The sequence below is a fragment of the Mytilus trossulus genome, chromosome 1, assembly GCF_036588685.1.
Source record: "Mytilus trossulus isolate FHL-02 chromosome 1, PNRI_Mtr1.1.1.hap1, whole genome shotgun sequence".
Taxonomy (NCBI): Eukaryota; Metazoa; Mollusca; class Bivalvia; order Mytilida; family Mytilidae; genus Mytilus; species Mytilus trossulus.
The window spans coordinates 102423440-102439182 of NC_086373.1; the positions used below are offsets into that span (position 1 = coordinate 102423440).

Sequence of the window (15743 nt, forward strand, 5' to 3'; positions counted from 1 at the left end):
CCTGTCCCAAGTCAGGAGTCTGTAATTTAGTGGTTGTCGTTTGTTAATTTGTTTCATTACTGTTTTTCGTTCATTTTTGTTACATTAATAAACCGTTAGTTTTCTCGCTTGAATTGTTTTACATTGTCTTATCGGGTCCTGTTATAGCTGAGTATATGCAATATGGGCTTTGTTCATTGTTGAAGGCCGTACGGTGACCTATAATTGTTTGTGTCATTTTGGTCTTTTGTGGATAGTTGTCTCATTGGCAATCATACCACATCTTCTTTTTTATATTTCAACACTTCCGATAAGAACCAGTCTTTTTTTATATTTTGAATTCGAGCAAAACATAAAAAGATGTATTTGTTTCAATCTGTTGTTTTTGTCATTGTTCATTTCTTAAATAAATAAATTAGTCGTTCATATCTTGTAATGCTCAATAATGACACACGTTTGATAAGGTAATCGTCGACATTGCACTAATAATTTCAAATTAATGTGTTAACAATTTTTTTAATTAAAATAGTCTTCCAAGTAATTCATTTGCACTTCTGTGCATAAATATCTCATAGTTATGCGTAATTGGTTACAACTCAAACAAAACGATAACGGAAATCTTTCATCAGTCTATGTACAAGTCCAGCTTGGAATGAGAGATGAACTAGTTCGTAAGTACACAGGTTACATTACACATATGAATATGTTACAGTCCGGATTGTGATATGGAATGAGACTCTAAACTTGTATGTAAACAAGGAGCTTTGATAAAGTGAAGAGTGTTACATTTGCAGTGTCTGTCTTTAGTGCTAATACAAAACTTTTGAAATTTCATTAAGTTTTCCTTTCGTAACAGAATATATACCCAAGGATCTATTATTTGGTTCAGTGACACGATTCTGATTATTATCAATTCTGTTTGTCCATTCCAATGCACTCCACTCTGTCTGACGTATATGTATACCTGCAAAATAATACAGAGGATTTTATGCAATACAATAACTATATGTAGACTCATGGGAAGATGTATACCTGAACAATAATAAAGAGGAATTGATTCAATGCAATAACTATATGTACATGTATATGCTTCTATGTCTGACGTAGATGTATACCTGAAAAATAATACAGAGATTTTGATTCAATACAATAACTATACGTATCTGATTTTTCATTAAATATGTGGATTGGTTCCAATGAATGACTATTATTTTAACCTGTGAAAACAATGTATCTTCGATCTGTTCAACATGGAATGCTGTTTAATGCGAGACAGCTTATGAATGCTGACTTGATTGAGACTTCATTATCTGTCTAAAATGTAAATCAAAAAGACTTGTTTTCTTTGGAAGAGGTATGAAAACAATGGCAAAAACATAGAAATCAATGTGAAATTGAAATCTTCTGAAAAACGTAACACTGCATTGCAGGATCAGTCAAATATTTCAGAAGTATCTTTAAGCGTGAATTTGATTGGAGTGACTAAATATGTCAGTCATGTAGAATTGAATTAAACCGAATGACGTGCATAAGGCATGCTTACTTCACAGTTCTAAAGATTTACGTAAGTCGTCCAATTTTATAAACTACTTTAAGAGATATCTGTATTGATCATTCGATTCATAACCAAATTGAATTGTGTTTCTTGTCTGTGATAGAAAGTTATGGGTCAAATAACCGGTAATATGATACCCCCCCCCCCCCCCCATTTAATTGAAGGCATAATGTCACTATATCATATATATACTGTCCAGTATGTTGGTAATTCTCTTTACTTTTATTTATACTGAGCCAAAAAAGTTTAGCAACAAAAATGTAACATTTTATTTTATTACATAATCATAACAGCTTATAATTTCAATAATTAAAAAATAGAATTATGAAATATCAGAAGCAACATGAATGTTTATCACTCACATTGACTAGGATCTGTTTTTGTATGGAGCGCGGGAGGTTAAAAATTGGGAAATGAGTATAGTGGTATTCAAAATTAATTTCTCAGCCATGTCCTCAGTGCCCCAATGAAGGATTGGTAGGTACACCAGGATGTGCTCTTAGTCATGCACCACTTTTATGGCCGAAAAACAAATTGTCACGTGTGAATGTAAAGCGAAGGCAGCGCTCCTCCCCTGACGATAGTTTTTTGGTCTACAAGATAAAGACCTATCTTGTGCAGTTGCAATTTGTCGATATTTGTTTGTTAGTCCCTAAACTGTTGCCTTATGCACATTAAATCGAGCCGCGATGTAAGCAACACTCATTCTGGCCTCAACCATTCCAAGAGCTTTCTGACGGTCATTTTCGGGGAGTCCTGGTTGACGCCCCATGCAATATTTTCAAAGGTGTATGTGTTTTTCTTATCAATGGTGTGATTCTGAACGTTATTGAAAACGAAACTTTTAATATCGTTTTAAAAGTACAGGTACAGAAGGTAATACAATAATTACACGTGCAAAGCTGAAATGGCGCGAAATCGATCACCAGGAAAAAAGTACGACTGTTTTTAAATAACAGGTATAACTATGTCAATAATGTTTAAATTTCTTTTCTCCAAAAACAACAAAATAAAAATAAAGTATTGCTAAACTTGTTTTGCTCAGTATATAATGTATCACCGCATATACAGAAAAGGATATATGTTATGACCGAAAATAAGAATTATCAACCAAAGTTCAAATCAAGTGGATGTAATCAATCCTATGCATCCTTCAACAATGAGATAGTTTCGTTTAAAATTATTTTATTTGGCACAACTTTCTGGAATTTTGGGTCCTGAAAGCTCTTCAACTTTATACCTTTTGTTTTTAGAACTGTTTTGATCTGAGCATCACTGGTGAGTCTTTTGCAGACGGAACGGGTGTCTAGCGTATCTTTGATGAATATCAAAAGGCCATATTGATCAAACACAATGTTTTTACAACTTACTAACATCATCTCTAAAAATATGAAAACATGCAGTTTTTATTTCTAGTTTCTTTTTTTATTTAATCTTGGTATTACTTGATTATATTATCATATTCGTTTTTTCCTAAGATTAAACGTATGTGAAATTCCTTTTAGAACCACCATTTTTATTCGTCTTTTCTATTAATCCCTGTATAGACTCGAAGTTTAATATAGTCCCTCCATTAAAGAGACGGTAAGTTAGAACCTTCATTTAAGAATTGATTTTGCCTATTTATGAAAATATTATATCCGTAAGAAAATATCATTAAGATGTCAGATGCAAAATAGTATTCATTTTTATTGAAAAAAAATATTAACTTTAAAATGTACTAAAAAAAGAGAATCATAGATGAACCGAACCGTTATTTATTTCATTAGCATCCTGTTGTCTCAGACTCTAGGGTAAATGGTCTCTTTTTGTCGAGTTTATTTTCCGTTACGAAGCAAATGTATGTTTCAGCAATTATCTACTGATAAAAAGAATTGTCATTATAGCTTAGTCGTAAAATGTTTATTCAAGCAAGCAGGCTTATAATAAAAATGCTAGTTGAAAGTATGAACTAGAAAACCGACAGTGTCGTGTGCTTTTGATATTTAAAAATGTTTGGAGATATTGTGATTGTTAGAGTAACATAATCAAGCTATTATTAAAGAGACATTTAAAGACTGCTCAATTGGTTCGAATTTGAATACATGAAAAAGTACACTTTATTGAATAACATATATTAATGTGAACGATTTGACGTTCAAGGATGAGTGGAATGACAAAATATACACTTCGAAATTTAAGCATACTATTTTCTATACTATTTGTTAAAGTATTATTGTTCTTTAGATAAAGAATTGACTAGGCTATCGAGAAAATTAAATTTAATGTTATAAGATGATGTCTTGATCAATGAAAGACTACGGTCACAAGTCCCATAACTATCCCGTAGCTATTTTTACCAGTCGTAATACAGTAGGTAATAATGGGGTGTTTAGGGACCTGGATTCATATCAAACTATTAACAGTAAAAAGGTATTTGAACTCTCTCTCTATACTTAAAATCAAATTAACAATTCATCTTTGTATTCATATAATACAATACAATTGGCCTGAGTACCCTACAGCGACAGGCATTTACACTTATTTATTGAAATCTTTGAGATATATATCGAGTCAAGACTCAATTTGCATGCAGAGCATCTTTTTTCTAAAACCAAAACAATACCCTAGTTAAATATTTGAGTAAAGGAATAGCACCAGTCCTTCTGATTTGATTTCTCTTGAAATCCTAAAATTGAATACTCTCTATTTATTCAAATCTTTGATACATGACTAATTTTAGATAGCACTTTAAATTGACTTGGAACAATAATAAATCAATGATTTCATGATACCTCAGATACCATTAGTGTGTCTTATATGATGAATGAGTATTCCGTGTACTTCTAGTCAGCAACTATTCTTATACAATATGTAAGGTGTGATTTATTTTCCGTGTTTTATCAAGTCAATTACATTAAAAGTTGTCTGCAGATATGGTGGTATATTGATATACTTAGATTGAATATACGCATTTAGGGTGTGAAGCATTTATATAACATTTTCACAGAATACATAGAGTTATAAAATATAAAGAAAGCATCCCTTGTTGATGATGTCGAGTTCATAAAAAAACATTTTTTTATTTAAATTTAGACTGACAGTATTCAAAATCAACTTATAAAAGGATAAACAGGTCGATACTTTATTCTCTAAAACTGTTAATCGACTTATGAGACCACAAAAGCTTTTAAGAATTTGCAAGTTGCAATAACATATGTTTTTATTATATGAAAAGTTCCGTTTGGAATTAAGTAATAACTATATCAATTCTTTAATTTGATATTTCAGCTGTGAAATGTCTGTCATTGATTACTATTTCTGCATACTTAAACAATAAAACACACAAATGGTACTTTAGTTGGACACCAGGGTAAACAAACCTAATTTGCCTTTGAATAAAATGGAACAATAACAGTTTCATCAAATTTTATACATTGAAAGAGTATTAAGAATATAATAAAATCAACTAAAACCCTATCGTCTCATTATGTTAAACAAATTTATTGTTCATTTTCATTGGGAGATTATTTTTCTAAAAAAAAATGCTACAGCGGATATATTGGAGTGTAACAAGGAATTTCTTCAACGGTTAATATTTGTGCTAATATTTGATAAGGCATTAAGTATTCAGTATAAGCGAGCAACAGTTTTTGTGGGATATTATTGCATATTGCTTTCCTGTACATAGCATAAATCGTCGTTAGTTTGGAACTGGTGAACAGAAAAACTAGCTGTTCCGATTAAGTCTACGACTCTTGAAGATCAAATGATTTAAAATATTTATCACACACACTTTAAACATGGCCTTAAAGTTTTGAAATTAAGTTTTCAGATTCCTCAGCCACAGTTGTCCTGAAATGGAATTGGTTAACATATTGTATCTTTTTTTTTAGTTATTGATCCATTCAACTGATTCGTGCCTCATACATTTTTGGCTCAGATTAAAACGTGTTATTTTCATTTGGTTTTAATAAGTTCGTCCGATACCAATTTCTTTCATCAGGAGCACGAACAAATAAACACAATAAAAGTCTAAGTTTTTGTTACAATCAGGTGAAAACATCAATGACCAAAAAGGGCCCAAAACTGTCATTAGCTTCTTTGTAAGTAGCACTCACTTTCAATGAAATTGCGATATTATATACAAGCTGTAGAATATCGTATCGATACGGAGATTTTGAGTTTACTTTTTTATTGTCATTAGTATTGTTATCGTTATTTTGTGCATTTTGCCTTTGATCTTTTTTTTGTGATAATTTTTCATATCATGCTCTTCGCTGGAGATGACAAATTAACGATAGAAACCTAGAAGGCACGTGGCGATGCTTATGAAATTAAAATGAACTCAACATTTGTTTTTAAATGTCTATTACCAAGTCAGGAAAATGGCCATTGTTATATTATAGTTCGTTTCTCTGTGTTATATTTTAATGATGGGTTTCTGTTGTGTCGTTGTTCTCCTCTTATATGTGATGCGTTTCCCTCAAATTAGACTGTCACTATGATTTTCTTTTTCTCAATCGGTTTATGAATTTCGAACAGCGGTATAATACTGTTGCCTTTTTATTACTTAAAGAAGATAATGCTTGCTTATTTTGATTCCTCTTGAGATTTCTTGTTTATAGTCAACCTTATTTGAATAAAGCAACAAGTCGACAAGATGAGGAGCACAATGCTGGTTAATCTAAAAGAACATATTTAATAAAATTAAAAAAAAACGGAACAGCAAATTAAAAAAAATATATTCCGTTTGTACATTTTGATATGTGTTAACCAAACTCTTATGTTTACTTGTTAAAGAAAACAATTATATTTTAACTTTTCGATTTTTGTAAAAACCCTCAAGGTCAAATTCGGCAAAAAGTTACCCTATCTTATTAAAGTACATTATATATATATATATGCTGTCTATTTCAAGTGTGATAAATGACGTGTTAAGTAATCTGTTTAAATCGCTTTCAAAATTAAAGTTTCCTCTTTCCTGATATTTTTTTTATAAGGAAAACCCATATTAAGTAGAAAAATGCCAGTGTCAGCAGTGCCAAATAATATGGATATCTGCAGAACCTTAAACCGCCTTCATTTGTTTAAACTGCATATACATGCCCATTTTTTCAATCAATGAAGGTTTAGGTTAGATATAGTGTCTACCACCATCTTGGATTGTGAAAAAGCAAAAATTAGTTGGTCTACATTTCAGATGAAATATGCAAATTTGGAGTGATGAATGTAATTCACTTGCTAGACTTTCATTCTAATTTAACTGATAAAAAAATTTCAGATTACCCCAAGGTTTTGTCTAATTTTCTGACAGTACATTGTGAGACCTCATATTTCATTGTAGAATTAATTTACTTAACACAATATGTAGCTTTCAAAAAGATGTGACTTAAAAACTACCCAGCCTAAAGATAATTGTAGACTTGTTAACTAGTTTATTTCATGGCGTTGTCAGTGTATTTTCGATTAATGAGTTTGACTGTCTCTCTGGTATCGTTCGTCCCTCTTCTAAGGATGATACTAGATTGACCGTACTTTTATAACATTTTTGAAACTAATGATATAAAGTACTGGTTTGCAAATGTTTGGAAAAATATCTGTCGATTGTAATCGAGAAACAAAGAAAAATTATACATAAAACAATAAAATCAAATGGGAATAGAACGATTAAACCTAGCTTCACATATATCTTATCACATTCAAAACATATAAATGTTTTAACAAGAATTTATTGCTTCAAATGATTTGATTTAAAACAAATTATCTGTTAAAAGCTCAGTTAAACTATCTTCCGTATTTGTAATATTCTCTTCGCCTGTGGTGTTGAAAGTCACAAAATGGTCTTCTGTTTTCCGTAGAAGATGTTAAGGATGGTCATAATTATCGTCAAAGGAATACTTAACTTCAACTTCTCGTGCACAGGATATGATTTCAATCAATTCAGGTCGAAACGTTAAAAGCGTTGGCAATAATATTAATTATTGCCGATGAAAAAGGACAACAGTGAATAATGATTTAACATTTGACCCAGATACTGTCAGAATTATGAAGTATTATGGGTTCTACTTTCTTAGTTTTAATGTTATTAACGTCATCTCATAGCGGATCTGCTATTCCTTGATAGAATTTGTAACATAGTATTTATAACAGTAAGATCAAAATTATTTATGGTAGATCTTAATTTTCCTTAATTTTTCAAAATTTGAATAGTTTCATCAACACATATCTGTTCTGAAACTGTTAGCCAGATAATTAGATAATATTTTCCAAACAATATTTTATTTGGTCTGGTTCACTTTTACTCATCCGTCTTCTAATATTAATTTCACATAACAGTGTGTATTGGGTTTTTTTAACTTGAAATAACCCTTTGAGTTAACACATTTTTCGAAAAGATATCTAGTGTTGGAGTATCTATTATTTAGTTGAACTTTTTTAAAACATATTAGGACAAGGCTATTGTCAATTGTATCCTGTTTTCGATAACCAAACACTATAGATTGATTTTGAATATAACGCATACATTTTGTTAAATATTTTCTGTAAACTTGAGCCAAAAACCTTTAGACTTAAAAATACTGGAATGAGATTTGAGCGCAAAGATGTTTGATTGAGTCGGTAATCTCCAAAAAGTACTTGCTTTTATGTTTAAACAAAACTTTACCTCAAAAGAGTGAACTTTAGTTTTCAAGTTGTGAATGTTCAAACTTTTGTATAATAATAACCGTAGTGCCTATATATATAATGGGGTGAAACGGCATTCCAGACCATGTTTCCTGCCAAGATATCTATGACGGAAGCTTTTCAGAAAATAATTAATGTAATGAGTATCCATCCATGTGACACTAAAAACGCTTTAAGAAATTAAGGTTCCAACGTCATCAATATTTTAAGTCGGGTGTGTCTATTTTATTGTGTTGGTCTTTGTATTATGTATTCGGGTTTTGTTTTCTGTAATGAGTTAACTCTTCAGTTTCATTATGTATATCTTTTATATTCATTTGATAAAATCTACTGTTCGCAATAGCATAACTTGTTCTAAATAATAAGGATGTTCTTATCCCAAGCATTTAATCATAGCCGTATTTTACACAACCTTTTTTCAATTTTTGATCTTCAGTGCTTTACAACTTTGTACTTTTTTTCACTTTCGATCTTTCATATCTGGGCGTTACTGGTGAGTCTTGTGTGGACGAGGTGCGTCTTTGAAGTGTTGAATTTTAAACCTTATGCCTTTTGTTATCTATTAATCATGTGTTTCTTTGTCTAATACGTTCTATTATTCATTTGAATTGTAGTCCTGTAATATTATGTTGTCATTTCAATGTTATATTCAACATTGCCATTAAAGTGCGAGGTATGGCATGCCACAAAACCAGGTTCAACCCACCATTTTTAATTTTAAAATGTGCTGTACCATGTCAGGACAATGGTCATTGTTATATCATAGTTTGTTTCTGTGTGTGTAAACTTTTTAACGTTGTGTTTCCGTTGTGTCGTTTGTTTTCTCTTAAATTTGAGTGTGAATTCACATTACTATAAGACGTGTCACCGTATTTTTCTATCCCAAATTCATGTATTTGGTTTGGATGTTATATCTGTTATTCTCATCTGATTTTGTCTAATGCTAGTCCGTTTCTGAGTGTGTTACATTTTCTGAGTTTATTACATTTTAATATTGTGTCGTTGTTTTCCTCTTATATTTAATGCGTTTCCCTCAGTTTCAGTTTGTTACCCCAATTTTGTTTGTTGTCTATACATTTACGAGTTTTGAACAGCGGTATACTACTGTTGCCTTAATTTACCCTAGAAAAAAATGACTTTTTTCATTATATCTGTGTTGGTCTTTTTTCCTCCTCAAGAAGTATTCATCCCCGGCTTTCGAAAGCGTTTCTGATAAGCTAAATCTAGAAAAGCGTTATGGACGCACCAAATTTATAAATATAATTTACTTTTCGTCAGTTTCCATACGGTCAAGTTAAATAAACCGCTTCGACAGTTCAAATTATAAAGTGGGAACGTTTAACCTTTAATTTTAAATTCACATTTTTGAATCCAAACACACCATTGGAATGATAAAGTTTTAAAAAGTAGTTTGCTATTAGCGATAACTGAGGTGCTCACATGCTGGCATTGCAACATTCATATGTTGATAAAATATTCTTCATTCGTGATTTTTATGGACAATTGCCTCATTGACATTTATACTGCATATCCTACTTGTGTACTACTTTAAATGTCCGTGCAATTTTAGTAATGCCAGAAAAGCTCACATAGCAATAAGTATTTTGGTATAAGGTCTGGTGTATGTCAAAGTAATTTGCTGAAACATCTGCCTTTTGAAATATTTCAAGATTATAATAAAGTATGACGTTAATAAAAACATTCGCTTTTTTATGGGATACTGTCTCAATACATATGTGTGATGTCTACCATTGATTACTCTAACTTACATTAATTGTATTCACTAGTGACTTCGTATCTTTTTTTATTTCCCTACACATTTCATAACTTTTCTTATACAATCGTTCAATCAATTTATTAGGAGATAGTTTAGTCTAAGATAAATTATTGTGTGGGTGATGAAAATTAGCAACTCACTATTTATATATACAATAAATAAACCTTCTAGAAAACATAATATAGGGTTATTGCATGAATATTGGGGAATATTGTCCCGAGTAGAATTTTATATTGCACGAGCTTGCGAGTGCAATATATGTTCTACGAAGGACAATATTCCCCAATACTCATGCAGTAACCCTTTTATTGTATAGCAATATAATATTTGAAAGTAAAAATTGGTTTAAACTAAGATTTGAACGTTGATGACGTCATGAATTTTGAAGATTTATTGCACTAGTGCAATATTAGAATTTATTGCACACTAACTTTTGGTTACGTTCTTTGGGAAATATTATATTGCTATACAATAATACAATTTATCGCTCTGAGTAAAAAGGACGTCAAAAGCCCTTGCTACATAAAATTGAAATGTCTAAGGTTCAAAGCGATAAAATGGTAAAACATTTTATACTATGAGCAAATTCTCATGATACAAACATATTCCATTAAAGAGCACATCATCAAATACAAGTTAGGACACTTATGCAGTAAGCTACATGTTATTTTCTGATAGAAACAGGGATTTCCACGCTGGGTTGAAGACATTTTAGTGGCCTCATAATGGTGTTATGCTCCTTGGTCGGGTTCACACTTTCTCCGTTTCATTACTCAACGCTATGATGACATGTAGATCATGATATATCAACTTGCTCAAATGTGTACAACATTATTCTATACTTACTTTTAAATATTGACAAAATGTTTACTTTTTATGTATTTGAGAATGAAAATGCATTCTCATTTCAAGCACTATGTCATACTAGTAATATCATTCATTTTGGTTGTTCGAATCTTTTGACAAGTTTCATGACCAGATATATTCTGATTTAAAGTGACATATCTTGATTATGATAGCCTGGATTGTTTCGCAAGATAGGATTTTAAAATAAAGTAATAGCAATACATAGAACTAATTAGAATTTCAACAAACCATTCTCAGGATTACGAAATAATTGGGCGCCTGTTCACATGCTTAACACCGCCACATTATGGATGTGCGTCTTCCAATTCAAAAGCCTATTTTTTAGTGATTATCCTTTGTTGATGTGCTACATATTTGTTTTTCGTTCTTTATTTTGTACATAAATTAGTCCGTTAGTTCTTTTGTTTGAATGAGTTTACATTTGTCATTTCACGCCTTATATTGCTGACTAGGTTGTACGGGCTTTTCTCATTGCTGAAGGCAGTTTTATTGGCCACCCCACTCCAACATGAAACTGGGGAGATATCAAATACTTGCTCCACACATGGAACACTGTTGTGTTTCTCATGCAAGTACACACTCCATGATAAAAGTAATTCGGTGATTTCAAATTCCAGAAAAGTATTCATGTCTGTAATTCAAGGATTGCTATCATGTAGTACATTTATTTTTATTCCTGTATTATTCAAACACATCCTGTAACATGCAACAATCGCAATGTTATAATGTGAAATCAATTGTGTTCTTTCATCGCCGATAATGATGTAAACCAAGATTTATGTATCCTTTTCGTATTTAAAGCTATTTAATGAAACTAAATTATTAAGTTCTAATTTTGCATATTCTACCTATAAAATGAGGTCGAAAATTATTGATACTTCTAATATGACAATTAAATACAACCTTCCTAATTGCGGGAATGAGTATAAATTTCATTGGTGTCTCCCACTTTGCTAAAATTGTCCCACTTAATGGGAGTAGTATTATTATTGCATTTTATTGCAAATAAAATCGATATTCTGGAGTAGTCATACCTCTTTTGATAGACAGAATTAATGCATTCAACGTTCTGAAATAATACTTTCACGGAACAAAAAAGGTTACAGAACACGGCTAAGTACTTAGCCTTTAGGTAACATTTCTAGCATTTACAGGACTGATTTCTATTCATTTAAGACATAACCTTACAAGGATATCGCATTTAAAAAAATTGTCGATAAATGTCTTTGATTACGAATGAAGTTAATCAAAGTCTAATCATTCCCAGACAGATATGGTGCAAAATCATGTTATCAAATATAGAACAGGATACTAGAGTTGTTGTGCATACAAACATAGTAAATTTCATTATTATTATTATTCCTTTATGGTGTAACTAGTTAAACACAAAATGTAGAAAACGTCACATAACTGTTAAATATATACATTAATGACCAAAAATATCAAAAGTGTTCCATTTTTGTCGATTCTGTTTTCATTATCTTAAAGTCATGTAAATATATTGATGTCATTAACCGTGTCTCGTCGACTTAATATGTTACGTCTAAGAAATATAAACTTCATATAGAGGTGCCAATAAGATGTTGCGGGGAAAATAGAAATTAACACTTGCAAGCATCTTTAATATCATAAGTTTTACTTTTCACCCGTACTTTGTCAATTTAACAATGTAAGTTAAATTATCATCGGACTCAATTGTATCTCTTTGGCATCTTTCATGAAAAAAATAATTGAATGAATGCGATCAACATACATTTAACTTTTAATTATTCAGTAAGTGAGCATTGTTTATATTTAGAAATAAACGATAATACAAACATTTTTCTATTCCTAATCAGTAGTAAGTTGTGTTATTTGGATTCAAATTATTGTTACATAAACAATATGTCTATGTGGGTTGTTCGAAGAGCTGTGTCGATGAAACCGATGGAACCGTAAACAGGTGTCATATGTGTAGGAAGTTTCTCGATGTATGATGTCTACGCTCGATTACATTTACTTACATGAGTTTAATTCACTGCTGACTTTATATCTCTTTTTCCTATACATTTCACACCTTGTTTTATACAACCTTTCAAACAAGACATCAAGAGATAAATTTAAAATGAATGTGTGGGTGATGAACACAAGCAAACACACTATGTATGTTTACACTTAATAAATCTTCTGATAAACACATAACAATTCATTGTGCGAGGAAAGAACATCAGACGCTCTGGATACATGCTGTTGAAATATCTACTGTTCATTGAAATAAAAAAAAGTGTAAAATGAAGATTCATTGGGCTAAATTTCTTATATAATGAGCTTATACTCATGTAAATTCATATGACAAGGGAAGTCCGAAAATTAAGGAGAAAGTTTCATTTTCTTTCAGAAGTGAATGTTTTTTTGTAAATTTATCTGGGTGTAAAAGCGTTGACCGAAGTTCATTTCGTATAAAGCGCTGAAGCATTTTATTCCAAAAAATGTGTGCTCGCTCAACGCATTTACATTTACACAAATAGTGTATTGACTTGACAGATCAACGATATAATGATGAGGCTTCGAAACGGGGAAATGCGAGGCTCTGTCGAGCTTTTTCCCGTTACTGGCCGAATTCTTATATCGTTGAAATGTCACGGTAATACACTATTATTGTCTTGATACTGTAATCTAGAAAAAAAAACATTTTCAATTGTTTTTTATTGTGTTATTGTTGTTTTTTTAATTTGAATATTCGAAAAGAAATCCCGTTTAAAAAGGCCTCACATATGGCGGATACATATACAACACAATGAAAGGTAGATTACCTATTGAAACCAATCGATGGTGAACCAATTCGTTTGAGTGTGGACTAAAATATCAACAACAAGCATTAAACATAATGGTTTATAGGTTCTCAACAAAATATATCAACAAGTGAAATATTTTGTTCCGTCAATTGTAAAAGAAATAAGTTTTAGTCGTTCCATTGTTCGTTGTATACATTGGAAACAAGGACAGGTTGAAGCGGTCGCCATAAATATGTAAATATAGTTTGGCTCTATTTTTAAAATATGCATGAAGAAAAGAAATATCGTGTCCGTGACTTTATATGACATAGCAATATACAGTCAACGTATTTTGACTGCTAAAAAAAGAACGATTGCAGTAGAAAACTCTATGAAATTACTAAAAGAAGCATTCAATTCATATGATTTCACTTTTTCGCTATGATCATGAGAACACGATTACTATCAAGTTTTTCTTTTATTAACATGTTCATTTACCGAATAAGACTATTTACCGGGTTTCGAATAACATAAGCAACATGAGGGTGCCACATGTTAAGCAGGATATGTTAATCCTTCTGGAACACCTGAAATCACCTTCAGTTTTCGTTGGGGTTCTTGTTGCTAAGTCTTTAGTATTCTATTTTGTGTCTTCTGTACTATAATTTGTCTGTTTGTCTTTTTATTTTTAGCCATGGCATTGTCAGTTCAATTTCTATCTATGAGTTTGACTCTCCCTCTGGTATCTTTCGTCCCTCTTTTATTATAGAAGCTCGTGCCATTATGAATATTACAATTCATTTTGAAATTCGAATTATTTTCAGAATGACGCGAGATTGTTGTAAGCCAACCAAAATAGCGTATTATCATTAACCATACATCTTATGTAATTATGTTCTGATGAAGACACAAACACGGGATTTGCTAACTTGGTAGAAGACCTATTGTTATCCGTGTGTTGTGTGTTGCTGTTTAGTCGGGTTGTGTTCACGAAGACACATTCCCCGTTTCAATTCTTAATTATATGATGACATGATAGATCAACTTGTTCAAATTTTACATCATTTTCTATAATTTCCAAAACAAATAAGGTAAATGCTGACTAGGGAATGTATTAAATAATTATTCATATTTCATACATTATCTTTTATTTGTAATATCAGCTATATTGGTTGATCAAATGAATCTATTTTCATGTTTTGATACCAGCATTTTCTGGATGATAACGCGAATTCCTGGTTATGATAAGCTTAATTGTTTAAAACGTTTTAAAGGAACGACGGATGTCACGGGTGCCAATAGTTGTGAGCTTAATAGGATATAATAAAGCATGAATCTTTTAGGATTTATTTAGTCAAATACAATATTCATTCTATAAATGTGAGTGAAATATTATCATCGGGCGGAGATGTATAGATACAGTGATACTTTAAGACAACTGTTCCAACTTTAAATAGAAGACAGGAGAAATATCATAAAAAGATTTTCAGCTCAGACGTAAAACTAACAGCAACATTATGAAATACGCCAAAAGAAAAACAAATGGAAATACAAGGATGCAAAATATAAAGATTTAATAACGGAACAACACCAACCAAGCATGAAACTGGGAAGATATCTAGTGCTTCGGGTGTAAACTCGGTTACGATACGAATTCGGTGAGTGCACATTCGAGGAAAAGAATCTTAATATAGAATTTGAGAAATGTTATTATGTAGTAGGTTAATCGATAATTTAGAATTATTTATACACATCCTGTAATATGTAATAATATTATCATACTTATTATAAAACCGGTTTTTTTCTAAAGTGAACATTGATTGGTTAAATATTTCTCAGTGTGTTTGAATTTGTTTGTTAGCCTTTTGGTCATGAATGTTTGTCTCTAATATTTAATTAACTGTGCATTTGTATTCAGATATCGCAGATCAAATTTATTCGTTCATTGTGTAATCATACGTTTTTTGATTGAGTTAAGTCTGCCAATTGATATTTTATCGTATGTTTTTCTGTGTTGTGATGTTATGCTATTGTTTCAGGAAAAAGGGAGGAGGTTTGGATCCATTAAAACGTTTAATCCCGCTGCAAATGTTTGCACCTGTCCTAAGTCAGGAATCTGATGTACAGTAGTTGTCGTTTGTTTATG

The 15743-nt window shown here is 31.2% G+C and overlaps 1 protein-coding gene across 1 annotated transcript in view; it reads right to left on the reverse strand.

The window, feature by feature from the left end:
- Positions 1 to 515: 515 nt before the first annotated feature.
- The window catches only part of LOC134711492 (prostaglandin E2 receptor EP4 subtype-like), a 34931-nt gene continuing 19703 nt past the window's right edge, over positions 516 to 15743 (reverse strand). Inside the window, exon 2 of the mRNA XM_063572118.1 lies at positions 516 to 943. Coding sequence (XP_063428188.1) covers positions 686 to 943 — 258 coding nt within the window. The 3' untranslated portion in view covers positions 516 to 685. The remainder of the gene's footprint in view (positions 944 to 15743) is intronic.